This window comes from Peromyscus eremicus, chromosome 6 (assembly GCF_949786415.1).
Source record: "Peromyscus eremicus chromosome 6, PerEre_H2_v1, whole genome shotgun sequence".
NCBI classification, from domain to species: domain Eukaryota; kingdom Metazoa; phylum Chordata; class Mammalia; order Rodentia; family Cricetidae; genus Peromyscus; species Peromyscus eremicus.
Genome location: NC_081421.1, coordinates 57,168,417 through 57,195,806, shown reverse-complemented (window position 1 = coordinate 57,195,806; position 27,390 = coordinate 57,168,417). Strand labels below are relative to the sequence as shown.

The following is a 27,390-nucleotide window of genomic DNA, read 5'->3' as shown; positions in this document are numbered from 1 at the left end:
TCTAAAATCCAGAAGGGCCTGGACAGATGTTCTTCAAACTCTTAAGAGACCACAGATGCCAGCCCAGACTACTACACCCAGCAAAACAGTCAATCACAATAGATGGAGAAGAAAGACATTCTGTGATTAAACAAAATTTAAACAGTATGTATCTATAAACCCAACCCTACAGAAGGCACTAGAAGGAAAACGTCAACCTGAAGATGTTAACCACACCCAAGAAAACATATACCAGCAAATCAAAAGAGGGGGGAAAACCCAAACCATAACAACAAAATATCAGAATCAACAACCACTGCTCATTGTCACAATTCTCATTGACAATGGTCTCAATTTTCCAATAAAAAGACACAGACCAACAGATTGGATTTGAAAACAGAATCTATTTTTCTGCTGCATCCAAAAAACATACCTAAACATCAAGGACAGACATCACCTGAGAATAAAAAGAGAGAAGGATAGTCCAAGCAAATGGACCCAAGAAACAAGCCAGTGTAGTCATTTTAATATCTGACAAGATAAACTTCAAACCAAAACTAATCAGAAGAGATAGGAAAGTACATTACATACTCATCAAAGAAAAAATCTACCAAGAGGACATTTCAATTCTTAACATCTATACACCAAATACAAGGGCACCCAAGTTCATAAAAGGAACATGACCACAGCATAAATCGTTTATTGACCCTCACACACTGATAGCGGGTGATTTCAATATCCTACTCTCACCAACAGTCTGATCATCCAGACAAAAAGTAAACAGAGAAATGATGGAGCTAAATGATATCATAAATCAAATGCACCTAACAGATATATCCAGAATATTTCACACAATGACAAAAGAATATACCTTCTCAACATCTCATGAAACTTTCTTCAAAATTGATCATATACTTGGACACAAAGCAAGCATCAACAGATACAAGATAACTAAAATAATACCTTGTACCCTATGTGACCACCATGAATTAAAGCCAGATATCAACAACAACAGAAGCAACAGAAAGCTTACAAATTCATGGAAACAGGAGTAAGTCCCATTTGAACGAGAAAATGGTTCAAGAAAAAAAAAATTAAAAACTTTTTAGAATTGAATGAAAATGAAAATACAATATACCCAAACTTATATGCCACAATGAAGGTGGTTCTAAGAGGCAAGTTCATAGCACTAAGTACCTACATAAATAAATTGGAAGAGATTTCATATTAGTAGCTTAATAGCACAAATAAAAGCTCTAGAGTAAAAAGAAGAAATAACTTCCAAAAGGAGAAGTTGGCTATAAATAATCAAACTCAGGGTTGAAATCAATAAAACAGAAACAGACCAAATTACAAATAATCAAGAGAACAAAGAATTTGTTCTTAGGAAAATCGGTAAGATTAACAAACCCTTAGCCAACTAACTAAAAGGCAGTGAAAGAAGATCCAAATTAGCAATGGCCCATGCCCAGCAGTAGATGGCCAACACAAAACAAATGCAATGGCACTTCAAAACAAATGCGATGGCACTTCCGGAGGAACTGAAGTCTCATAATGGTTTGTTGGGGCATTTTTTTTAACCTTACAGGTCTTTTGAGTAAATATGTGTTTATGTTTTTATGGGATTCCTGTGTGTGTGAATGTGCATGTGTCTACATTTATATGTCTTTCATGTGCTTTTTTATTTAGCTCTTTTTCTTCTGTTTTTCCTCCATTGCAATTTATTTTTGTTTTATCTTATTTTATCTATTGTTATTCTTTAGATGCCTATTTGTTTTCTAAGAGAGATAGAAGGGGTGTAGATATGAGTAGGAGAGTAGTTGGGGAGGAATTTGGATGAGTTGGGGAAGAGGACACTAATCATAATATATTGTATGAAAAAAACTATTTTCTATATAATAGAAAAATAGTATCTAGTTATTTATATCTAATGCTCCAACCTGAGGCTGACTGTAGGTTTCCTTGAAGGTAAAGACTTTAGTAGTCCTTTAGTTGGTAAAATTTGTTATAATTTATTTTGTCTCTTAAGATGATTTATGAATTAGCTGCTCAACTTTTAATAATACATAGGCTTCAGAGATACATAGAAATCTACTTTAAATTATAATTATTTTATTCTATTATTAAGTAGCATAATAGCTACATCAGAACAATTTTATATAATAAAATTTTGTTTAAAATTTTGCTGGGTATGGTGGCATATGACTTTAATGCCAGCATTTGAGTGTCAGAAGCAGGCAGATCTCTGTGGTTCAATGCCAGGGCGACACATGAAATCTTGTTACTGTGGAATAATGTTCTTGTACACTGGTTTAATAAAATGCTGATTGGCCAGTAGCTAGAGCAGATGAGGAGAATTCTGGGAAGAGGAAGGACTGAGTCAGGAGTCACCAGCCAGACACAGAGGAAGCAAGATGTCAAGGCAGAACTGAGAAAAGGTACCAAGCCACATGGCTAAATATAGATAAGGATTATGGGTTAATTTAAGTGTAAGAGATAGTTAGTAATAAGCCTGAGCTAATGGCTGAGAAGTTGTAAATAATATAAGCTCCTCCTGGGTGTTTACTTGGGTCTGAGTAGCTGTGGGACAGGGTGGGACCAGAGAAACCTTCTGACTGTACCTTGTCTCTAAATAAATAAGTACATTTTGATAAGTTACTTGAAGAGTCCAATTTTCCCGTAATTTCTATCATTAATGTGACTCCTCCATCAGCACCTCCTCATCATATACCTCATTTAATCCGAAAGACTGGTATTAGTAAGAGTGGCATGCTTGTCAACAATGAAGAGACATAAAGGCTCTTCTAATAGATGTGGACAAGGCACAAGTTAAGTTCCCCGAAGGCAGCTCTCACAGGGCTCACTTTCCTGTTAACACTGCAATGTGAGCAAACAGCATGCTGTTGTCCCTGTCTTCACCACAACAGTTTCCTTGAGTCCCCTGGCTACAGCAGACATCAGGCCTCTGCAGCCTGGTGGATGACAACACCACCTGGTAGGTTTGTGTAGCTTCTCCAGAATCTACAGGACAAGACAGGCGGTGGGTGGGTATCTTTTGTTTCTTTAGTACTGGAGGTAGAGCCCAGATCCTCACACATGTACTCATATAAACTACACCTCTAGCTCCAAGTTCTTTGGCCTTCCTTCCAAAGGCCTTGTACTTTGTTCTCCTTCGTCTGTTTCTGGCAGGGAAGCAAAGCCCTGCACTTTGCCCTGATGCTCTCTGTCTATGGTTTTGAACCCATTGCTTCCCACCAATATATGTCATGCTGATTTTCTTTCTTTTTCGTTTTCTAAGACAGGGCCTCAATGTGTAGCCCTGGCTGGCCTGAATGTCACAATGTAGATCATGCTGGCCTCTAACCCACAGAGATCTGCCTGCCTGTCTCCTGAAAGTTGGGATTGAAGGCACCAGTCACCATGCTGAGCAGTTAAGTTCTTCTTTACTATGTGCTTTTCCTCTCCCCTTTATTTACTTCTTTTAATGCTCTCATACCCCTCAGAGAATCTCCATTTAAACAAAACAACAAAAACTTCTATTTGATCCTGTTTCTTTTTCACCAAAAAAAATTCTTGAAAATAGTCTATTTCACGTTTTTATTATTGTGTGTGCATGCAAGTGCCAGAGCACCCATGTGGAGATCAAAGGAAAACCTTCTGGAGCTGGTTGTCTCCTACCATGGGCTCTTTGGATGGAACTAAGGTGGCTTCCTGTTACTCCATAACTCACCTAGGCCTTTCTCACTATCTCAGTACAAACAACTCGTCAAAAGAGCACCGTTGGCCTTAGACAAATGCAAAAAGGAAGTACAATGAGAGGTGGTGTGGGAGATAAGTACAGGTTGATTTTGTTGAACCTCCAAGCAGGGCACAGCGCATGGCATATAACAGGTAGGCAGTAAGGGAAGATGATTGCAGATGGATTGATAGAAGATCATGCCTACCTCCTCTTTCCCACTTTCCTCTCCTGATTCGTTTGAGGTACTTTTCTCCTTGGGGGTGGGAAGTGTACTGTAGTGAGATTTACAATCATCTGTGGAATGAACAAAAGTTCAGCGACAGGGACGGATCGCTGATAGCAGACAGGTTGGGAGCAAAGGCCCCGTCCTCCATAGAGAGGTGGCCTCAGGCCTCAGCCTGGTCCAGGTCCCTTCATGGGAAAAGGAGATTGCAGCCTTAGCCCAGAACTTAGCCTTCTTAGCCCTGTGGCGCTAGGGTGGCTTGCCCTTGTGGCCTTTGTCCTCGGAATTTAATCATTTACATAATACATAATACAGAACTCCAGGCGGGCCTGGGCACCCAGAACTCAGCCCAGCAGAGCCAGCGCCCCAGCTGCTGCCTCCCTTGGCAGCTCCCCCACCACCCTCTACTGCGCCAGGGCTCTGCAGCAAGCGCACTGGCTAGAACTGCCCTGCTGTGTCCAGCCTTGAGCTTTCCTTAGTCTCCCTAAGCGCGGCAGCGCTTTACCTAAGGCCATAACAGTTGGATGAGTGACACGAAACTGGGACCCTGACATCAAGGAAACTTGGCATAACTCTTGTTTTGCTAGAAGACGTTGGGGTTTCTTGATGACCGTTGGAAGGCGCGCGCTCAAGGAGCGCTGGAGCCTTGGAGCGTCCTGAACTGTAGGGTTCCGATCTTTCGCGCTGGGGGACTGGACGCACAGCGAGCAATTCCACTTCTCCGCGTGCCCCTGAGTGCACCTGGACTCTGTGTGTCTAAAACGACAGAGATCAATTTTGGTGGAGCCCGCAGGCATTCGCGGCGCAGGCTCTTTGGAGATTACTAATTCTTTAGTAAGCCAAGGACTGCGGTACCAATACCCTTTAGAGCTGTTCTCACCTAGAAACCGTACCGGCGTCACTTCTCATCAGAAAGGAGCTCTATTTGCGATAGGTGCAGAAACTTTCGCGCGACCACACCTCTGGCCTTTCTTTTACGTGGGCTGTTTAAAGGTCTCGAGTGAGCAGAGTCCTCGAGGGGAAGAGTCAGGGTGCAGAACGCCTGCGCCCAATCCCTATTCTCTGGCCTGTGACCGCATTCGTCCCGCCCTCTGCACTTCTATAAGAGCGGCAGAGAGAGCACACTGGGAGTACCGCCCCCAGGCGCGCTACTTCGCTACTTCTCCTGCTCCTCAAGAGCCGGTACCACTGTCCCCAGGGCTGCTGGCTGCCGGACACTAGTTCCTCCCCTTCTCGACCCCCAGCACGGGGTGGCTGAGCCAGGCTCTAGATCCTCTGCTGTCTTGCTCTCCGGGCCCTAGGCAGTCCCCCGCAGTGTTGGTCCGCAGGTGAGCAGCGCTGCAGCGCCGCTGTCCGGCGAGCTCACCTTGCACAGCCCTGCGGCCAGCGCAAAACTCTGGTCCCCGCAGGATGAAGAACCCAATGTTGGAAGCGGTGTCACTCCTCCTGGAGAAGCTGCTCCTCATCTCCAACTTCAAGCTCTTTAGCGTATGCACTCCGGAGGAGACACAGAAAGGAATCGTCCCTATGAAATTAGCTCTTTTCTCCGGGGCGATGTGCTGGAAGTGTCACGGACCCATTTTACCCACTATGGGATCTACCTCGGGGACAACCGTGTCGCCCATCTAATGCCCGACATCCTGTTGGCCCTGACCAACGACAAGGGACGTACTCAGAAGGTGGTCTCCAACAAGCGTCTTATCCCGGGAGTCATTTGCAAGGTGGCCAGCATCCGTGTGGACACAGTAGAGGACTTTGCCTACGGAGCAGACATCCTCGTCAATCACCTAGATGAGACTCTCAAAAAGAAGTCATTGCTTAATGAGGAGGTGGCACGCAGGGCTGAGCAGCAGTTGGGGCTCACCCCCTATAGCCTACTGTGGAACAACTGCGAACACTTTGTGACCCACTGCAGATATGGCACTCCGATCAGTCCACAGGCTGAGAAGGTAGGAGAGACTTGCAGGGGGGGTGGGGTGGGGATGGGGGGGGGAGGGTAAGGGGAGCAGCTGGATCCGAGATCTTTTTGGACATCTCCCCAACCACACCATTTTTAGGAATTCTAGATTAAGGAAAGGTCTGGTGTTTCTAGGAGAGATCTGGTAAACAAATCACAGTGTGCCTTGCAGAAAGGATATCTCAAAATGTGAAGTAAAAGGGTGTGGCCACACGGAATGCTTCAGTGATTCCGAGGTGCAGCCTGTCACTACTGCACAAGTCATCTTGGTCTGCACACAAGAGATAGTTCAAGTGATCGGGGGTAGGGGCTGAAAGACTGAGGTGCAATTGGCAGGTAGGTGTCCAGTTTTCTCCTCTTGTTAGACGCTTACTAGGCTCAAAATTCCTGGTAGGAGGACATTCCTGGTAGACATCCTTTATTTCTGTGTTTGACTCAGAGAATTTTTTTCCTTGGTGTTGTGACTTCTTCTTAGGTCACTTTAACTCCACTTCAGGTCTTCATTCATTGTTAAGCATCTCCTAGCTATTAGCTCCAAAGATAGACTGGATTTTAAATCTCCCAGAGATTAATTAAAACAATTCATTTTCAGCATCCCTACAAATTGGAAGGTAATTTTATGGGTACTGTGGGGGAAAAAAAACACCATACAAGTATTAGAAATTGATTGTTAAATACGCTAGAAACCCAAAGGGGAAATAGATTATTTCCCAAAGAAACCACTCAACTCACAAATGATACTTAGTTTTTAATTCTGCACATTTATTAGCAATTGAATCCTTCTCAGCCTTGACTATAATTATTAAGGGAGTATTAATATTTGCTTTTCTTTATGGAATCCTGGGCAATCACACAATAAACTTTGGCATTATTTTTCACGTTTAGATGCTTTTTTGGACCAAAAGAACAAGTCATCACACTCTACAGTCTAGATTAAATTGATCTGTATTTTAAGTAATTTTTGACACAGCAGAGAACAAAGCTATTTGCTTTTATATTGGTATTTTAAACTTCTTTTCGATTTTTAATTGAACCAGAATACTTATTTTAGGAATCATTTTCTGTGGTAAATTAAAATACAATTAGAATACTGTGCAATGATTAAAGACTCTCTCCTCTAGTCCAGGCCTGTTTAGAAGTGAACTTCCCCACATTCACAAGCACTGACTCCAAAAGTGTACCAAAGGAGACATGTCGGATTTAGTTAAGAAGCCAATCATTACTGTAAGGAAAAAGTTTTCCTATTCAAACTGAGTTACCCTTTCATAGCATACATGTAGAACTGTTACATATTTCTACAAAAAAGGAGGTATAAGTGCTTTGTACCAGCAATAAAATATTAATCACAAAGAGAACTAGTTGGGTAGTTTCTAATTTGGGGGAATGTTGGTATGTTTCACAACAGAGGAGAAATGTTTTAATTCATGGAGCTGTAGGGCCTCCAGTGAAACTGAGTTTCTGTGTTTTCCTTGAATGGCCTAACAAACAGTCCAGCCCCAGACTAGATTCCTGCAGGAGGGAAAAATTCTCACCCCAAATTTATAATTCTAAGAACAACAATTTCTCCTCCTCTTCTACTATTTCTTCTTTATAAAAGGGAAATTTATGATTTCTACTTCAAATTTTAATACTTCAAATTTTAAAGAAGATTTTTACTTTCATGATTTTTTTTTGGGGGGGGGGAGGTTTTCGAGACAGGGTTTCTCTGTTTAGCTTTGTGCCTTTCCTGGAACTCACTTGGTAGCCCAGGCTGGCCTCGAACTCACAGACAGAGATCCGCCTGGCTCTGCCTCCCGAGTGCTGGGATTAAAGGCGTGTGCCACCACCGCCCGGCCTTTAATGATTTTAATTACGTGTGTGTGTGTGTGTGTGTGTGTGTGTGTGCATATGTGCACAAGTTCAAGTTTCCTTGGAGGCCAAAGACTCGAGATCCTGGGAGATGGAGTTAACAGGTAGTTGTAAGCTACCCAGTCACTGCTGGAGGAGTTTGGGACCTCTGCAAGGGCAGCATGTGTTAAAGGCTGAGCCATCTCTCCAGCTTCATGGTTTCCACTTTCTAGAAACAATCTGTTATTTGCTTCTGGGTCTGATTGATGATGTTTTCATCTTCACAGCTATTGTATCTTACATCAGCATGGCAAAGCCACCTCTTCTCAAACTTCAGTGATAAAAACTTTTCCAACACCTTCCCTCAGGTGAACACTTCTTGATGCTAACAGTGTACACTAGCAGGGCACTGAGGAGTCAGTGGGTATAGAGGATCCCTGCTCAAACCTCATGTCTGAATCCACAGTGGGAGAAGGAAACCAACTTCCAAAGTTGTCCTCTTGAATACACACACACACCCTCCCTAATAAGTAAGTTTCAAATGCTCTAAAAGAGAGCTTTTAAGTCTTTGCGAGAATGCTTTTTTAAAAAAATTTATTGACAATGTCATACATGTGTACAATGCATTTTGACCACACACCTCCTCTATTATCCACCCCCTCCCAGCTAACCCATGTCTACTTCACAAGTCCCCTCCTACTTTCTTGACTTTTTAATGTGTGTGACTCACGGAATTTAGTTAGTGTCTTGGTCAGTGTTCTGGTGATGGGAAGAGATACCATGACCACAGCAGGTTGCTTACAGTTTTAGAGGTTAGTTTGTTATTATTGTGGTGGAGAGCATGGTGACACACAGGCAGACATGTTGCTGGAGAAGTAGCTGAGAGTTCTACATACAGATCTGAAGGCATAAGGAAGAGAGAGTCACTGGGTCTGGCTTGGGCTTTCAAAACCTCAAAGCCCACCCTCAGTGACACACTTCCTCCAACAAGGCCATGCCTCCTATTCTTTGTCATGTAGTGCCACTCCCTGACAACTAGGCATTCAAATATATGAGCCAATGAGGGACATTCTTATTCAAACCACCACAATAGTTAGGGTTGTTTGTATGAGCATGGGTGGGTGTTATTTACTGGAGTATGGGTAACTAATCAGTGAAATATCAACTCTCCTCAGTACCCATTAACTTGCTAGTGTCTCCTCAGAAAGGGGTAGGCCCTCCCAAGACCCTCTAAAACTTGCCTCTATTACACACAGGAATGTGTGTGGTTTGTGTGGATGCACATGCATCTGTCTCCGACTCTGTGTGTCTGTGTGTCTGTCTCTCCCTTCCTCCCTCCTTCCTTTCCTTCCTTCTTTCCTCCTTTCCCTCACTTTCCTTCTCTTTTTTCCCTCCCCATTTTCTCTCCCCCTATTCTCTGTCCATTTGGCCATCAGGCCAGGAAGCATCTCTAAAACGGCAAAATTTCTAAGACTGGAAATATAACTGAGTTAGGTAATTGCCTAGAATGCAGGAAACGCTAGGTTTGGTCCTCAGAACTGTATAAATTGGGTGACTGGGTGTGGTGAGGCATGCCTGTGGGAGGTAGAAATAGAAGGATCAGAAGATCAGAACTTCAAGGTCATCCATCATCCTCTGCTAAGGCTGGAATCCTACAGGACTACTGCCATATCTGTGGTTGGTCCTTGAGGTCCTTGACTGTATTAAACTGCTTATTGTATTCATTAATAACTTAGAAATTATGTCAAGCACAGTGGTGCACACCTTTGACCTCAGCACTCTAGAGGCAGAGGCAGGAGGATCCCTATAGTTCAAGGCCTGACTCTTTTACATAGGAAGTCCCAGGCAACCAGGGATAACATGGTGAAAGTTTGTCTCAAATCAAGGAAAAAAAGAACATAAAAACAAGGCTGGAGAGATGGTTCAGCAGTTAAGAGTTCATACTTACACTCTTACAAAGGACTAAAGTTTGGTTCTCAACACCCACAACTGCCTGTAACTCTAGCTCCGGGAACAGATGTATTTCTGATGCTTCTAGACTCCACGGGTACCTGCACTCATGTGCACATGCCCACACACAGATACACACATACATATAATTAAAAATAATAAAAATAAACATTAAAAAGTAAAAATTTTTGAAACCTTCCCAGCTCCAGGATATTCCATTAAGCCCTGGAGTTCTGGGTCAACTTGAGCAATACAGTAAGACCTCATCTCATATACAATGCCATACTCTTGAAAAGGATCCTGAGTCTGGTGTGGACAGCAAAACTCACATGACAATGACAGCTGTTAAATTCTAGCAATGACAATGGGACAGAGATCGCTGTCAAGAAATAGAGCAGTGATGACAATCACTGGAATAACTACATTGATGTAGTACATAGAAGAACACCAACTATTCCTTCATATGAAAGACTTCATTTTCTTTATCTTCCGGGCTACCCTGGTATTCCCATGAAGAAGGAAGTCTGGAGTCTAGACTGGGTAAATGTCTTTTTGTTTTTGAGACAGGATTTCTCTTTAGACTTTAAGGGATATAACTGGTATCATCAAATGTTAGGGTACTGAAGTAGAAGAATTTCCTAATTATTTTTTAACTCAAGGTTAGAAACTCCTTTCTTAGGTTAGTTTTAGAATATGCTAATTAGTATTAGTTTAATGTTGTCTTTAACCTTTAATGCTGTGTGACTTCTATGTGGCACATTCTACAGTTTTCTGTAACACTGTATATTATCTCATAAATCCCTGGGAACATAAAGTATTCCTGGAAGACTAGTTAGTCTACGGGGTGTTTCCTTACAGCCATGTTGCTAACATTCTTAACTTTTGTTTTCCAGTTTTATGAGACTGTGAAGATAATCATTCGTGATCAGAGGAGTTCTCTTGCTTCAGCTGTCTTGGGACTAGTGTCCATTGGCTACATGGGCCTGGCATCATATATGACCTTTCCTGCAATCTGTATCCCATTCTGCTTGTGGATGATGTCTGACTAGCTTCCAATCCCCATGTGAATGTGTATGGAGTTTGTGTGGGACTATGTTTATATTTATAGAACACAAAACATTAGAAGCTTGTTGAGAAAACGTGGCATTCAACACTGTGTTCTAGATAAACAAAAGTGATTAAGAATCATACACAGTGCTTACCATGTAAGCCGAGCAGAGCCTTTCCGTGTCCTCTCAGGCAGTGCTGCTGCAGAGCACCATGAGCCCTTAGAAGCACAGCAGCCTGTCAGGACTCAGCAGCCCCAGAGAAGCAGCTCCTGAGGTGACATTCACAGGAGAATATTTGGGTTATTCGTTTCCTCCTGTAATCATTATGCTGTTATCAACTGAGATCACTAACTTTACTGTAACTGTATTCTGCTTATTGAATGACTGGTATTAAAGGAAACATTTTCCCTCATTTAGATGAAAATGTTCAATTAGCCAAGAAGAAACCATGTCTCACATTCTGCCTTTCTTCATGTAATAATATAATTTCAAGTCAGTTGAGAATATTATTTTTATGTTCTGAGATCAGTGTTGACAGAACTTACTGAAAGTAACTGGCAAAAGCACAGAAATGTTTTCTTCTGCAGAAACAGTGACAGTAGCTATTTATATTCGCTTCTGAATAGTCTGATACTGTGTTTTTCTTCTTTTTTTTCATATGCCTGTATGACTACTTTAAAAAGGTAAATGGATATAGGATTGAAGCAATTCCAGTATTTGGTGTACATACATACTAAATAAATACACCAATGGTGTACATACTAAATAAATACACAAATATCTGCACACACATAGATTGATAGGTAAACTGTATTTCTGGTTACTTTATTATACTAGTATGATTATTAATGAGGATCTACAAAGGTGAACATAAAATCAAGTCCAGTGTTTTTTCCTCTGCCCTTAAACCTGTATATATGTCACTGGTTAGTTTGTTTTTTTTTTTTTTAAAGCTAAATGTACTAATGTCCTTTTTCACAAAACCTGATTTGTTTGACTGTCAGTGTAAGTATAAGTACTGTAAGTGTAGTTTATGAGCTTATTAGAGGTGTATCACAGCAGTCAGTATATATATAGCCTATATAGATAGAGCCAAAGGAAATTAATCTGACAAAATTAACAGTGCCAAGCATGGAAGGTGATCTCACTGAATCCACTGGATCAGAGCAGTGTTAAAAACATGCCTTCAAGACTTCGGTAAATTCACTAAAAATGACACCACAAGTTGGAGTTGCATTTCAGGTTTTGGAACTGTTTTATCAGAGGTGGTACATGCCTAAATACCTGCATGTAGAAGGCTGAAGCAGCAGATGGAGAGCTCCAGGCCTGTATGGGCTACAGGACAATACTTGTCTGTTAAATGTCAAGAGTTACAAAACAGGCACTGAAGAGATGACTCAGCACTTAAGAGCTATTGCTGCTCTTGCAGAGGACCAGGGTTCAGTTGCCAGCAACCCCTGGTGGCTCACAATCTGTAACTCCAAGTCCTGAAGATACAACACTCTCTTCTGGCCTCCATGAGCATAGCACACACATGGTAAGCACACACATAGGCAAAGCACCCACACACATAAATTAAAAATATAGCTTAAAAAAAGGAATCACAAAATAACCAAGCATGGTGGCACATGTCTTTAATCCCAATGCTTGGGATGTGGAGGCAGGAAGATTGGAGTTCAAGATCAGCCTGCTACACAGGGGGGTTTAAGACTTGCTTGCATCACACAGTGGGGCTCAAAACCAGCATGCACTACACAGGGAATTCTGGGCCAATCCAGGTTACATGAGACCCAATCTTGAAACAACAAAGGAATCAAAAATGGTGATTCTTATGGTAGAAAGGAGGAATTGTTTTAGTCAGTGATCCACCTGGAACAAGACTGAAGAGTAGAACTTAGTTTAACTGAGGCTTTATTACCCTGAGTTTTCCTACAACAAATTCAGTTGGGGTATAATGACGATTAAACTTTGTTTAATATTCAGATTACTTACAAGTTTTATACTACTAAAACATTAAATGGCAAAATCAAAGAATACAGGTGTTCTATGGGCCTGTTCCACCACTTAAACTACCTTAAGCATCTATGCATGCTGACAGCCATTGTGTTAGTGCCATTTCCCCTCATCTGGAAGTACTTAAGTGAACTCCTTATGAACCTTTTTTCAGACAAGTATTGTAGAAAATACTATTTGACATTAAATCTGTGTTCATAGACAGTGATTCCTCTTTCCATACTACCTAAGTTCTCTTGGAGCTGGGATTAACCTAAGTAATCTTGCCTCTCTTCATATCATTAGACCAAGACATTCAATTCATTGGATGCTCACTTTGTGCTAAGCATTCAAGTGCTGCAATTTCATGTTCTATTTTAATATTTTTTCTTTTTTTGAGACAGGATCTTAGTAGACCAGATTTGCCTCCATTCACTCATATAGCCCTTCAGGTCTCTGCTTCCCAAGTGCTGGGATTAAAGATGCGCTCCACAACTCCTGGCCTAATACCACTTTTTAGCCAGCTATAAAAGCCTATATATAGTGTGGTGGGAATATAGAGAAGAGCAAATAATTCTGCCTCAAGAGTCAGGCATTTACTTGAAGAAGGCAATAACAAGCAGGAAGCTGAAAGACTGTGAGGTTATTTTGTTACATTGACATCATTCAACTGACCTTGGCAAGAGAGAGGAGGGAAGAAAGGTTCCATTTGGTAAATATTCCTCAGCAGGGGAACTGCTGAACTTGTAGGTAAGCAGGTATCTCTTTTATTGCTTCAGTTTGATTAGTTAGCTAACAAGGTAGAAAAATGTCAGTTAGGGAAGAAATCTTGAGCCAATCATTTCTTTCCTAACCCAAGGCAGGCAGGTCAAGAATTTCTCTAGACTTCATCAGTCAAGGCTCATCATTATGATCCAAGTTCCTCATATCATAATATTTCTATTCTATCTTATACAGTGATAGCCAAGTCATAGTTGATGAGCTTTTTCACTTCTTGTTTTTTTCTTTGCACAAATGAAGGCCAAATGGACTTACTGGATTTAAGATGAGTTAACGCAAGTGTCAGGGAGTAGGCTGTGTATGGAATGAAAAGACATGGGATATGGGCTAAAATACACGGCCCAACAGTCATAGCTGCCCTGGAGTTTCAGTGATTGGTATCTGCACAGAGCTAACTGAAGGTACACAGAGAGAAGGGAATAATTGTAGCTGCTGAAACCAAAATCAGACAGCAGGTACTGAGACTTGAAGAATGAGACAGATTTTGGACAGGACATTGCACACAAAAATGGGAACAGCACGGGGAATGCATGGAAACAGCCTACAACATGCACCATGCACAGCTGTGAGGTATTCTATGTCAGGTGAACGCACGTGCTAGGGCCTAGCAGAGCAAGGGTGCTGACTAGACATGTGGAAAGCAATGCTGAGATAGTATAAATCATTTGTAGACCAAGAAGTTTGGACTTTATGAACAGGCAGTGGAGAACTGGAGTATAGAAAGGTCATTTCCAAGAATAAAGAAGAAGGTGAGGGTGGGATAAGGAGACCTGAGAGGTTTAGCTAAGGTTTTTTGTTCTGTCAAATAAGGGCATAGAGCAGAGGTTCTTAACCTTCCTAATTCTGTGACTCTTTAATATAGATCCTCATGTTGTGGTGACCATAAAATTATATTCGTTGTTACTTCACAACTGTAATTTTGCTACTGTTATGAATTGTACTGAAAATATCTGATATGTGACCCCTGTGAAAGAGTCACTTGACCCCCCAAAGGGTTGTGACCCACAGGCTGAGAACCACTGGTCTAGATGGTGAGATGGCTCTGTGGGGAAGTGTACCTTCTGTAAAACCTGAGGACCTGAGTTCAAATAAGGGTCTGTAATTGCAAGGCTAGAAAGCAAATGTGTCAAAGAAGTGCCTATGAACTTGAGCCACACCCTTAGACTTGGCCAATAAAAACTCTTGATCGAGTGTTAGTGTTATCATGTGTCCTTGCTTTTCCTGAGAAAGAACTGATTCCTGCAAAATAAATTAACTTGACTACTGTGTATATATTGGATACTCCTGATATTTGCTCTGCTAGGCATGCTCCTTTTTAATGACAAGCAAGCACATATGGATTGGTTGTTTTAATTTTTGTCAGAACCTACTTCTTACTTTCCCATTTTCTATTTCATATTGTTCATGTCCAAGACCAGAAGCTGCTCTCCGGGAACATGTAATTACTATAATGGCGAAGTCTTTGTTATAGATAAGAAGCATATGAGCAGAGTCTTCATTTTATATTTAGCTGGGGTTTTTAGTTAAACTAATTTTACATTGATATACAAGTATTTTGAATAAAATCAATTCTACATATATCATTTTCTTGTCTTTCAATTTTAAATACCTAAGAGTAGACAGCAAATATTTTTGAACTCAGTAGCCTCAAGAATAAGCTAATTTATCGTTTATTGAATGTAGCTTCATGTAGTCGAAATGAAGTTTATGTGGATCTGCCTGTAGACTGATATGATCTTTGTTACCCACATTTTTATGCCTACCTTAATTATGAGGGACTAAACAGCAAATTCTTCATCCTCCTGACAAAATTAACAACAACAACTTATTGGAGCTATGCAACCAGATTTTTAATGCTATCAAAGTAACCTGCAGCTGTACTCTGTTGGTGAGTGAGATCAGAATGAGATCTGAAGGGTGTGTGTGTGTGTGTGTGTGTGTGTGTGTGTGTGTGTGTGTGGTGGCGGCAAATGCCAGTCTTAAAACACACTTAGTCAAGGATACAATTAGAATCTTAGTCCTATTGCTTTTGGGTCTGATGAGAAAGAATGGCATGAAAACAAGTTTTAAAACGCTAACTTTTTTTTCTGCCTCTTGAGTGCCAGGGAAGGAGGATATTAAAGAATATAGTTACTCAGAGTACTGACTAGGTGGCCTATCTGAATGTCTGCCCTGCTCTAGTCTGTGCTATCTTTGAGGACAGCAGGCTTATAGGCTGGAAGTCTCTCTTCATAGGTCTACAAACTCTGTCAGAGTCATCTACACCCCACATCGAACTTCATTATAACCTCCTATTTATACACTACATGACACACTCTAGTAGTAACACAGCTACCAAGGAGGTAGTGGCCATGCTCCTAGAAAATATCCACATTCCCAGAAAGACATTACCCCTCCCTTCTTTATTAGTCTACATTTTCCTCTCCTCTCACCCTATAATCTTCCAACCCCCATGGCAGAGAAGTTGACTCCAAGTTTATTTCTCAGTTCTCATTTTCTCAAAGAATAAAGCTGTCCTTTACTTTATTATTATTATTATTCGTTCCACAATTCTGAAAGGGGGAAATAGGGTCATGTTTGAGGTCAATATGGGTAACAATATTGTTAGGTATCTAGTTAAAAACTGGAAGGCTAGGAAGTGCAGAGATGTCTCAGCAGTCAAGAGTACCTGTTGGTCTTGCAGAGGACCTGGATACTGTTCCCAACATCAACACAGAAACTCACAACTGCTGACATTTCCAGTTCCAGGAGAATCAACATCTTCTTCTGACCTCCTTTGGCACCAGGCATGCATGTGGTGCACATCATACATGCAGACACTCACACACATAAAAACTTAAATCTTAAGAAAATAAAAATTAGAAGTCCTGCAACTCACTGAGAATTGACCTCTCTCTCATAAAGAGTTTTAGACCCCAACTTCTGGTGTCTCTAGTACCATATTAATTTCAAGAAAAGCGAAAGTACTACAAGTACCTTTTGACAGGATTTGAAACACCATTTAAAAGAAAGAAATGTGGATGCAGCAAGGCTTTGTTGAAGCGCCAAGGGAAGTCTACTTTCTCCTAGTAAAACATGGCTATTTTATAGACTTTTTTTCTTTAATTAAAAAAAATCTACTCTGTTATATGCTTTTGTTTAAAAGTTTGGGATCTAAGTTATTTCTCTGGCCCTGATAAAGAACAAAGACTAATACTGTCACTCTCCTAAGAGTTAATTAAAAAGGACAAAAGAATTAATTTTAATGGGCCTGTCAATGATATGGACAGGAAAATATTGCAGAGCCTTTAGAAAACTGTATAATGCCTACCTACACATGCAGGTCTAAAAGATGGTCTGTGGCTGCCAGCCACCCTCAATCTGTGAGAGGGTTCGGTCATTGCCTACGCTCATTTTTTGCTCTATAGTTAACATTATCTATCTTCTCTAATGTGCTCTATGTCTCATCTGAATCCATTCAACAAGGAACACAAGGATAGAAGTCCAAGGGGAAGTCAGAAGGAGATCTGTATAACACTATCAATATTGAGGTCAAAAGATCTCCCTTTCTAGGTCATTCTATGCACAGGGCACAGTAAGCATAAAGTCACAAAGCCATGTGAGAGCACTTAACACAGTGGAGTCCAAACCATCAGAATAATGGTTTTTTTTTTTTTTTTTTTTTGTGTGTGTGTGTGTGTGTGTGTGTGTGTGTGTTTAAGTTGTAGTTTAAGAGATGTTCCCTGTCAGAATGGCTAAGATCAATAAGTGACAGCTCATGCTGGCAAGGATGTGGAACAAGGTAAACCCCTGTACATTGCTTGTAGAAGTGCAAACTTGTACAGCCACTATAGAAATCAGTAGGAGGATAGGAATCTATCTACCTCAAGATCCAGCCATACCGTATATCCAAAGGATGCTTCATCCTGTCACAGAGACACTTGCTCAACCATATTCATTGTTGCTTTATTTACAATAGCCTGAAATTGGAAACAGACTAGATGTCCCTCAACAAAAGAATGGATAAGAAAAGGTAGTACATTTATACATTAGAGTATTATTCTTCTGTTAAAAAGAATGAAATTTATAGATAAATTGATGGAACTAGAAAAAAAAACATCCTGGGTGATGTATTCCAGATTGAGAAGGACAAATAGAGTATATATTCACTTATATGTGGATATTAGCTGTTAAGTCAATGACAACCAAGCTACAATTCATAGAACCACAGAAGTTGGGTATAGAGTAAGGAATGCAGGGGTTGGGGACAGACAGATCTCATTAGGAAAGGGAAACAGAATAGTTATAAGTGGATGGGGGTCTGGAACAGGAGGGTCAAGTGGGGAGAGGAAAGAAAGAGGGGGACTAGAGAGGAAATATAGGGAGAGAAAGTTAAAATAAAGAACCATTTCAGGGGTAGTATGGAAACCTAATACAGTAGAAGCTTCCTAAAATATACGCATATATGAAGGCAATCTAAATGAAATAGCCAAATAATGGGGGAGACAGAGGCCCAACGGGCCATCACTTGTAGCCAAATGAAGCTTCTAGGCCTAGGATTGGGTTAAATCTGATTGAGTTTGTTGGCTAAAGGGGTCCCATGGGAATCCCCAAACAATTCAAGCTGTTGCCAAGACTATCCGTTGCTCTCAGAAAACTCACAGCAAGATCCCATAGCTTAAGACAATACCTACCCAAGTCACTGAACGTGGAGAAATCAAGCTGGTGCCTATATAGAGCCTTCATCACTATGTTCTGGTACAGGAATCTGCATGCCATCAAAAGAGAAATGGAAACACAAATCTAGCCACAAACTATCTTGCCTGCAAGATATGTGAGTGTAATGGTGGCATAAAGCTTGTGGGAGTAACCAACCAGTATCTGATTTCTTTAAGGCCCAGTCCACAAGATGGTGCCCATACCCAAGACTGCTTAGGTGATCAAGAAACTGAAACTAGATAGCCTAGGAAGACTCAACCCTGAATGGGATGTCTCAATCAAATATCTCCCCTCAAGGCTCAGAGAACCCTGTGGAAGTGAAGGCAGAATAAGAGCTAGAGGAGATGGAGCACACCAAGAAAACAAGGTCCTCGAAACCAACTTGATCAAAGCACACATGAAATCACAGAGACTGTGGCAGCATGCACAGGGCCTGCAAAGGTCTGTACCAGGTACTATGTGTATATAAATTATGGTGTTCAGTTTAGTGTTTTTATGGGATTCCTGGGTATGTGAATGAGTGGCTCTCTGACTCTTGTGCTTTCTCTAGGGCTCATTTCCTTCTGTTGGTTTGTTTCATCCAAATCTGATGTCTTTGTTTTTGTTTTATCTTATCACATTTTATTTTCTTATTGTCCTTTAGAAGGCTGTTTGCTTTCTAATGAGAAACAGGAAGGATGCAGATGGGAAGGGAGGTGAGGAGGAACTGGGAGGGGAAAACCATAATCAGATTATACTATGTGAGAAAAAAATCTATTTTCAATAAAAGGAAAAAAGAAAGAGAAAGAAAGAAGAAAAAAGAGAAGAGAAGGAAGTGCCCATCCTTTCCAAAGGAACTATTTTGGGAAAAACTCTGACACAATGATATTACAAGCAAGAGGCATTGTCACAGAGGGCTCTGTCCCAGAGGAGTCTAAAGTCATTTAGAAAGCACTGTGTAAACCTTCACACTGTCTCAGGTGAGTATTAGGAATAAGCAATTTGGCTAGGTTGTAAGGAAGAGAAATGCAAGCATTATGGGTAAAAGTTTATTTAAGGATACATGGGGAAGTGGGGTGTATAGGAATCAATGCAGGGTATGATGGTTTGAATGAAAATGACCCCACAGGCCCATATATTTGCATACTTGGTCCTCAATTGATGAACTATTTGGGAAGGATTGTAGGTTTTGACCTTGTTGGAGTAAGTGTGTTCATGTTGGAGGAGGTGTGGCTCTGGGGATGGGCTCTGAGGTTTAAAAAGCCTAGGCCAGACCTAGTGTCTGTAGACCAGGATGTCGCTCTCAGCGACTGCTCCAGTGTCATGCCTGCCTATGTGCTGTTATGCTCCCCACCATGATAATAATCGACTGACTCTCTGAAACTATAAGTAAGCCCCCAGTCAAGTGCTTTCTTTTGTAAGAGTTGTCCTCATCATGGTGTCTCTTCACAGCTATAGAACAGTAACTAAGACACAGGGAATGTTTGCTTCTTCCTGCTCAGCTTGCTATTGAACCTGTATTCCAACAGCCACCTTTACACAACACCATTTTGTTAATTCTAGGTACTAGTGTTATAATCTTGATCTGCCAAATCACATTACCATGTGCTCCAAGAAGCCATGAACTGTCTAAAATGACCTACAATGGATCCTCCTTTGAAGATGGTGTCAGCCTTAGTTTAAAATGGGAAGGTAATATCTGCTTGTCATCCTTTAATAGTTTTGAGGATAGATTGGCTGAGACTGAGAAGATATACAGGCCAAAAAGTATTTGTCTTTTATAGGACATATATAATTAAATATTAAATGAAGAGTGTAGAAGACAAATGATAAAGACTGGAAATAAGTTATTGGCATTGGAGATGATGGGGCTACATGAATGGATGACTTTGATCAGGTAAGGAAGAGGGCCAAGTGTTTCATTCAGAGTCCAAACAGAAAACAGCAACCATTATAGCTATAACCAGGTCACATGTGAACATGTGTGCATTAATGTTCTGTTTTCTCCTTTCCTCTCACTGTCTAATCTACTCTGAAGGTCTTACATTGGCTAGTAACTCATAAAATAACTGGCTCAGTTGCCTGAGAATAAGCTTTCTGGAAAAGGCACAAAAATACATTTGAGGGATATTAAGTTATAAGGCAGTACTTGGGAAATGGTCGTATTGTGCATAGGGGCTAATATAGGTTATTTTAGGGGAAATGTGCCTCAGGAGATAAAGGATAAACCTGAGTTGGGATGTCTGTGTCATCTAAAGTCTCACAGTTAGAAACAGAAAGAGATCATTGTTTCTGTAAAAAGGATATATTTTCTGAATCCATTTTTATTGGGTCAGAGGGATTGGGGAATCATGCTGTGTGAGACTCTGAACTCAAGTTGCCATTTAAATACCTTGAGTTAAGTCTCTTTCATTTCTTCCCTGGCATTACAGAAATCAAAATAGAAAAAAAAAATAAAAACAAGACTCAAAAACAGTTCTTCTGGAAACTTTCAGAGCAATATGATCTCATAAATATTTATAGTCTCTGCAATTAAATATTCATATTTTATAAAATTAAAACATTCTTGGAAAACATAATGAAGATCAAAGAAATTCAAGTGATTATTATGTTCTCAAACTGAACAGGTTAATTGTTTCTTATCCCTTTGTTTTACTGTGACCTAAGCCATGTAAATTTTTAAAGCACCCTTATCTGGTGCCTGACTGAATCACCTCTTCTTTGAAGAAGAATGAGTTCATGTTCTTGACAAAATCTCTTTGTTTGTGTTGAGTCATAAAATAAGTCAAACTACAAAATTCATGAGATCAACAGCTCTTGCCCAGTAAGTGTGGTTCAGCCTGAGGCTGCTCTAGGGATCTGCTCAGGAGAAAGGGCTACAGCTCTTTAGTGCTTATGCTGGTCCAGACACCTAACGTGACCAGCTGTCTCACTGCTGGGTGGAAAGCAAAAAGGAAGCAGTTGCTACATGCTCAATCAACATGGAAATGTCTATTTTCTCCAAGCTTCCTCTGATGCCATTTACCGCCCACATCTCTCCACTTAGCCTCTGGTATATCACACAGAACTTGATGACAAAATCTTTTCATATTTCACACAAATATTCTGGTTAGAGATTTATGAAGCCAATAAACTTCATAATAACTATTTCTTTTTTTCTTTTTTTAAAAAATATGTTTTGCTTTATTTTTATGTGCATTTGTGTTTCTGCCATGGATATTGGGGTCCTCTGAAACTGAAGTTACAGACAGGTATGAGCTGCCATGTGGGTGCTGGGAATTGAACTCAGATCCTCTGGAAGAGCAGTCAGTGCTCTTAACCCCTGAGCCACCTCTCCAGCCACATAATAACTCTTTCTGAAAACAAAGGTGTTGTAGAATATTATTTTAAGATGTGTTACATTTGTTTATGCTGTGGAACATTTGTTTAATGATGCAAAGATGTGTTGTATTCTTTTATGTCGCATTTGTTTAACTCTATGGAGCTGTGTTACTGTGCCTGTCTAAAACACCTGATGGTCTAATAGAGAGCTGAATGGCCAATAGCTAGGCAGGAGAAAGGATAGATGGGGCTGCCAGACAGAGGGAATAAATAGAAGGAGAAATCTGGGAGGAAAAAAAAGGAAAGAGCAAGAGAACAAGAAGAGGAGGATGCTAGGGGCCAGCCACACAGCCAGCCATGGAGTAAGAGTGAAAGTAAGATATACAGAAGTAAGAAAAGGAAAAAGCCAAGAGGCAAAAGGTAGATTGGATAAGTCAAGAAAAGCTGGCTAGATATGAGTCAAGCTGAGCACTTATAATTAAGAATAAGCCTCTGTGTGTGATTTATTTGGGAGCTGGGTGGTGGGCCCCCAAAAGAGCAAAGAGTTAAAGAGCAAAACCAACTACACAAAGGAATTTAAGGCACAAAACAAGATGGAGGAGAAAATAAAACGTGTGGTTTTAAAAACTGGGATAAAAATTTACTGCACCTCAGAAAGTTTGAAGGCCAGGTCCTCTGTTGAGTGATGCTTCACAAGACCATCAAGAATGTCTGCTGTTGACATATGTCCTCGAAGAGAGCAGTCACACCTGTCTACATTGCTAGTATTTATTCTGACCACCCATTGTGAAATCATGCAATGTAGGTATCTTTTCTTAAAATTGTGTGTGTGTGTGTGTGTGTGTGTGTGTGCGCGCGCGCGCGCGCAGCGCGCGTGCGCGCACGCTCATGCACACATGTGTGCACCTGTGCCTGTTCTGAGGACAGAATGTAGGACTTGTACTAGAAATGTACTCAACTACTGACTTATATCCCATCCCCCAACTTGAGACCTTTGAGAAATCGTCTCTTCCCCTATAAAGTGTTCTCTTAGTGGGTTTATCTTTCGGTTGTGGTTGCTTCAACAGTTAGTATTCTGTGTTTGGAAAGGTCAGAGGACTGTGTCCAGTGAGCTATATCCTCAGTCCAACATAGAGAAACTACACCTAAGTCCAACTACAACTTCACTCAAACAGTAAAAATGCTCCAATTGAAAGAACATGGTACGTGGTAGTTTATCTTGATTGTCAGCTTGAGAAGACATGAAATCACCATGGAAACAAATATGTGGACATGCCTGTAACAAATTATCTAGATTAGGTTAACTGAGGAGTAAGATCTACTCTAAAGGTGGCTATGTATCAGGATTGAATAAACAGAGAAAGAGAGCTGGGCACAAGCACTCACCACTCTGGACACATTGGCAACAGCCACCTCTGGCTCCTGCTGCCATACCTTCTTGGCCATGATGGGCTATAGTCTTGGTATCTGTAAGGTAAATAAACCCTTCCTTCCTTACATAAGCCACTATTTGGATGTATTCTGTCACAACAATGAGATAGGTAATTAATACACAGTAATTAAAAAATGCCTCATGTCAGACACACAAGTCCCAGTGCAGAAAAACCAGACAAAAAAATTAAGGCAATATACTCATCCAACAATGACTCATTCCACAGTAAAATTTTCCAGTGAGAGTGAAATACATGAAATCCCAGATTAAGAAGTGAAAATAATAATTATAAGAATATTCAACAAAATAAAAAAATCAATTAACTTCGAATTGAAATTTTGGAAATAAAAAGCTCAGTAAGTCGATAAAAAAGCATTAGAAAACCTCACTAATAGATCAAATAGAAGCTGCACTATCAGGGATTTAAGTCAGGACAGATAAATTAGCAACTGTGAGAGAAAAGCGATTAATTAATAAATATTATAAACAAGACCTTCAAGATACAGGTGCACCATTAAAAGACAAAGCTTACAAATCATGGGCACAGAAGGAAGAGCCATACAAACGACAGACAAAGAAAATATACTCAGCAAAATCATAGCCAAAGCTGAGTGTAGTAGCATATGCCTTTAGTCATAGTGTTCAGAAGGCTGAGGTAGGTGGATCTCTGTGAATTCAAGACTCTTCTAGCCTACATTATGAATTCCAGGCCAGCCAGGGCTAAATAGAGAGACCTTGTCTCAAAACAAAAGCAAAAGGCAAAAAATCAAAACCAAACCAAAACAACAACAACAAAATAGACAAAAATTTCCTAATCTAGGGTAAGTGATATTCATCAAAACTTAGGAGGCATTAGAATACCAAACAGATAAACCCAGTAAAGAAAGCCCCCAAATCATTTTATATTTAAAACAGATAAGACAGGTAACAAAGAATACTAAAAACTACAAGAGAGAAGCACCAAGTCACATATAAAGGTAATCCCATTAGAACAACAGCATATTTTTCAACAACAAATCCTAAGGCATGGGATGATGTATTGCAAACTTGGAATGACAATAACCGATATCTCAGATTACAATGTGCAGCAAACCTATCCTTCACAATCGAGAGAGAAAGAAAAACAACCCATGGTAATCACAAACTGAAAGCTTTCAAGACCACTAAGCTAGTACTACAGAAGACACCTGAAGGAATTCTACACTCTGAAAAAAAGATAAGTGCAATGTAAGGTCATAAAAAAGAACAGAGGATGAGCAAATGAGTATTAGAAATGTATCAAACATTACAAAAATAACAAATGTCAGCAATTAATACATACTTCTCAATAATAGTTCTGAATATTAATGACCTCAATTCTTCAATAAGACAATCTGGCCGACTGGATTAAAAACTAGTCCCCCATCTACTTGTTGTTGTCTGCAAGAAACAAAACTAGAGGAGAGGACTGGACCTGCCTCAACTGAATCTACCAGGCTGAGCTGAATCCCCTGGGGAGACCTTGCCTTGGAGGAGGTGGGAATGGGGAGAGGATTGGGGGGGAAAGGCTGGGGGTGGGAGGAGGGAGGACAGGGGAATCCGTGGCTGATATGTAAAATTAAATTAATTATAAAATAAAAAAAAGAAACAAAACTCAATGGCAAAGATAAGAAAAATCTTAGGACAAAAATATTTCAAGCAAATGGACTTTGAAAGCAAAGAGACATAATTATAATAAGTCTTCACAAAGAAGACTTGAAACAAAAATTAGAGATTTCATATTAAGAGTTATGCTGTTTATGGAGTCTTACTGGATTGTCTGGTTTCCCTTTCAGGGCACCCTCCCTGGGGAATCCAATGCTCTAGAACAGTGGTTCTCAACCTTCCTAATGCTGTGTGATACTTTAATACAGTTCTTCATGTCCTGGTGACCCCAAACATAAAATTACGTTTTTGCTACTTCATAATTAGTAGTAATTTTGCTATTGTTATGAATCATAATGTAAATATTCGATATGCTACTCCGGAGGGATGATGACCCACAGGTTGAGAACCACTGCCCTAGACTCATCTTGACCCTCCTCAGCTTCTAGTCTGTTTCCCAAAAGGCTGTACACAGCCTTTTTTTTCTTTTCTTTTCTTTTTTCCCCTATGGCTTATAAAGCTGGTTTATAATAAACCGTTAAGAGACTATTAAAAAGAAGAGGAAACAATTCACCTGAGACTATAATAATTCCAAAACATAGCAAATATCAGCACATCCACATTTATAAAATAAACATTGCTGGATATAAAGGAAAGACTCATTTCAGCACAGCAATGGTGGGTAATTAAATACCCCATTCTTACTCATACGAAAATGTCAATAAACAGCAGTTAAGTGAAAATATTGGCCAAGTGGACTTAATAGATATCTGAAGAAAATTCCACTCAGCAACGGCAGAATTATGGTTCTTTTCTCAAGCCTATGGAATTTTCTCCAAAATATTTTTTTAGATATAAAGTAAGTCTTAACAAATAGCAAAAAAAAAAAAATTGAAATAGCTTCTTTTACTCTATCTGATCATAGGGTAATAAAATTTGACATCAATAGTTAGCGACACTACAGAAAATATACAGATAATGGAGACTGAACAGTACCTTGAGGTTGAATACATCATTGAAAAAAAATCAGGAGATAGAGTTAAAATTCATGGATAAAATAGAATGAACATGAAAACACAACATAGAAAAATCTATGGATACAAAGAAAATAGTTTCAAAATGCAAGTTACAGGTATAAATGCCTACATTAAAAACCAGTGATATCTCAAATAAATAACTTAATGATATTCTTCAAATTCTTAGAAAAATAACAAGTGAAATCCACAAATACTTGATGAAAAGTAGGATAGAAATTAATCAAATGGGAACAAAAACAAAACAAAGAACTAATAAAACAGTCGGTTCTTATAATAGCACTCACAAGTCCTTAACCAAGAGGAAGAGGGAGAGATTTCAATTGACAACAATGAAATTCGGGTTGTTATTAGGTCATACTTTCAAAGACTGATACTCAAATAAATTAGACAATCAAAACGAACATGATAAATTTCTCAACATATATGGCCTCCCAGAACTTAACCAAGAGGACAACATAACTTAAACAGATCTATAATGAGCTATGCAATTGAAGCAAAAAGGGAAAGTCTCATGGCTTAGAGAACCTTGGGCCCTGATGGATTCGCTGCTAACTCACAGACCTTTGAAGAAAAATTACCACCAAGTGTCCTGGAACAACCCACATAATGAAAAGGGAAAGAATGCCACTAAACTCACCTTAGGAAGTCAATGTTGTCTTGATGATAAAACTGGATAAGGATACAAAAAAGAAAAACCAAACAAAGTAAACAAAAATAAGGATAAGGATGCAAGAAAATTACAGGTCAATTTCACTAATCAATATGGATATTAACATTCTTAATAAGTTTGTAAACTGAATTCAATAACACATTAAAATCATCATTCACCCCAAACAAGCTGGCTTCATTCCAAGAATGTAAGCATTGTTTCAATATATAAAGATCAGTCAATCCAAGACAGAACATGGACTCAAGGACAGCAATCCTAGGGGCATGTTAATTGGATGTAGCAAAGGCTTTTTGTTAAAGTTCACCATTCCTTCATGATAAAGTCCTGAAACTAGTACTACAAGAAACAATACACAATGCATTAAAGGATATATATGACAAACCTATAACCAACAATACATTAAAAGGGGGGAAAAATCAAAGAAACTTCTCTAACCATGAACAAGACAAGGGTATTCACCATTTCCCCAGTTACTCAACACTGTGCTTCAAGTTCTACCTCAAATGAGAAGGAAATAAAAGAACTAAATAGAGACACACCAGAAATGCCCACTTCAGAAAGGCTAACGGGTATTACCCCCTGTAGCTCTCTACTCTCCCACAACCTTTGACACTGAGGACCAAGCCCTTCGGTATGCTGATGCTCATGAGAAGTCAAGACAGAACTTCTAGTCAGCTGTGAAGGGTGAGGCTCTCAGAGGAAATGCACCTGCACATAGAAAATGTGTCAGAATGCAGACTGGAAGATAGTGCTGAATATGTGGGGATGGTCTTGTTGGAAAGCCACATGGTACAGTTTATTCTTGTGAAGACAGGCCTCTCTGCTTCATCTGGGTCCTCTAGGCATCTCTTAAATGCCAGGCTGAAGGGTAGCAGAAGTATGAGAAAACAAGACAAACCAAGACCATATCCTAAGGACCCTCTGCAGAGTAGTCACCTGGTTGATGCAGACCCTGTACCTTTCCTCAGGCCATGACTATAATATGTGCTTGGAAAAGAGGTAACAAAAGACCAAACGGACCCCAAACACCTATAGCTGCAAGTTTGAGATTGTTGACTATACCTTGCTTACAGCTGTTTTATTTTTCTCTCTAATAAATTATACATTTTAAGGCATTTAAAGTACTCATTTCAC

The 27,390-nt window shown here is 40.0% G+C and overlaps 1 protein-coding gene and 2 long non-coding RNA genes across 5 annotated transcripts in view; 1 reads left to right on the top strand and 2 right to left on the bottom strand.

Moving 5' to 3' along the window:
• The window catches only part of LOC131913116 (uncharacterized), a 69,541-nt gene that overhangs the window by 36,934 nt on the left and 5,217 nt on the right, over window positions 1–27,390 (bottom strand). For 2 of the 3 annotated variants that reach the window (XR_009379816.1, XR_009379817.1), the window contains 2 exons: window positions 26,224–26,255; window positions 10,878–12,604 (listed from right to left, as the gene is read on the bottom strand). This is a non-coding gene — a long non-coding RNA (uncharacterized LOC131913116). Of the gene's footprint in view, window positions 1–10,877; window positions 12,605–22,880; window positions 22,962–26,223; window positions 26,256–27,390 lie in introns of all 3 variants that reach the window. The other variant, XR_009379818.1, reaches the window with a different exon arrangement.
• On the bottom strand, window positions 3,563–4,722 carry LOC131913117 (uncharacterized). The gene is made up of 2 exons (XR_009379819.1): window positions 4,447–4,722; window positions 3,563–4,012 (listed from the first exon to the last, which is right to left on the bottom strand). It is a non-coding gene; the product is annotated as an uncharacterized LOC131913117 (long non-coding RNA).
• Lrat (lecithin retinol acyltransferase) lies at window positions 4,771–11,136 on the top strand. The gene is given in 3 exon segments (XM_059265534.1): window positions 4,771–5,430; window positions 5,433–5,890; window positions 10,569–11,136. Coding segments are annotated over 3 exon segments (693 nt in total). The 5' UTR covers window positions 4,771–5,351; the 3' UTR covers window positions 10,725–11,136.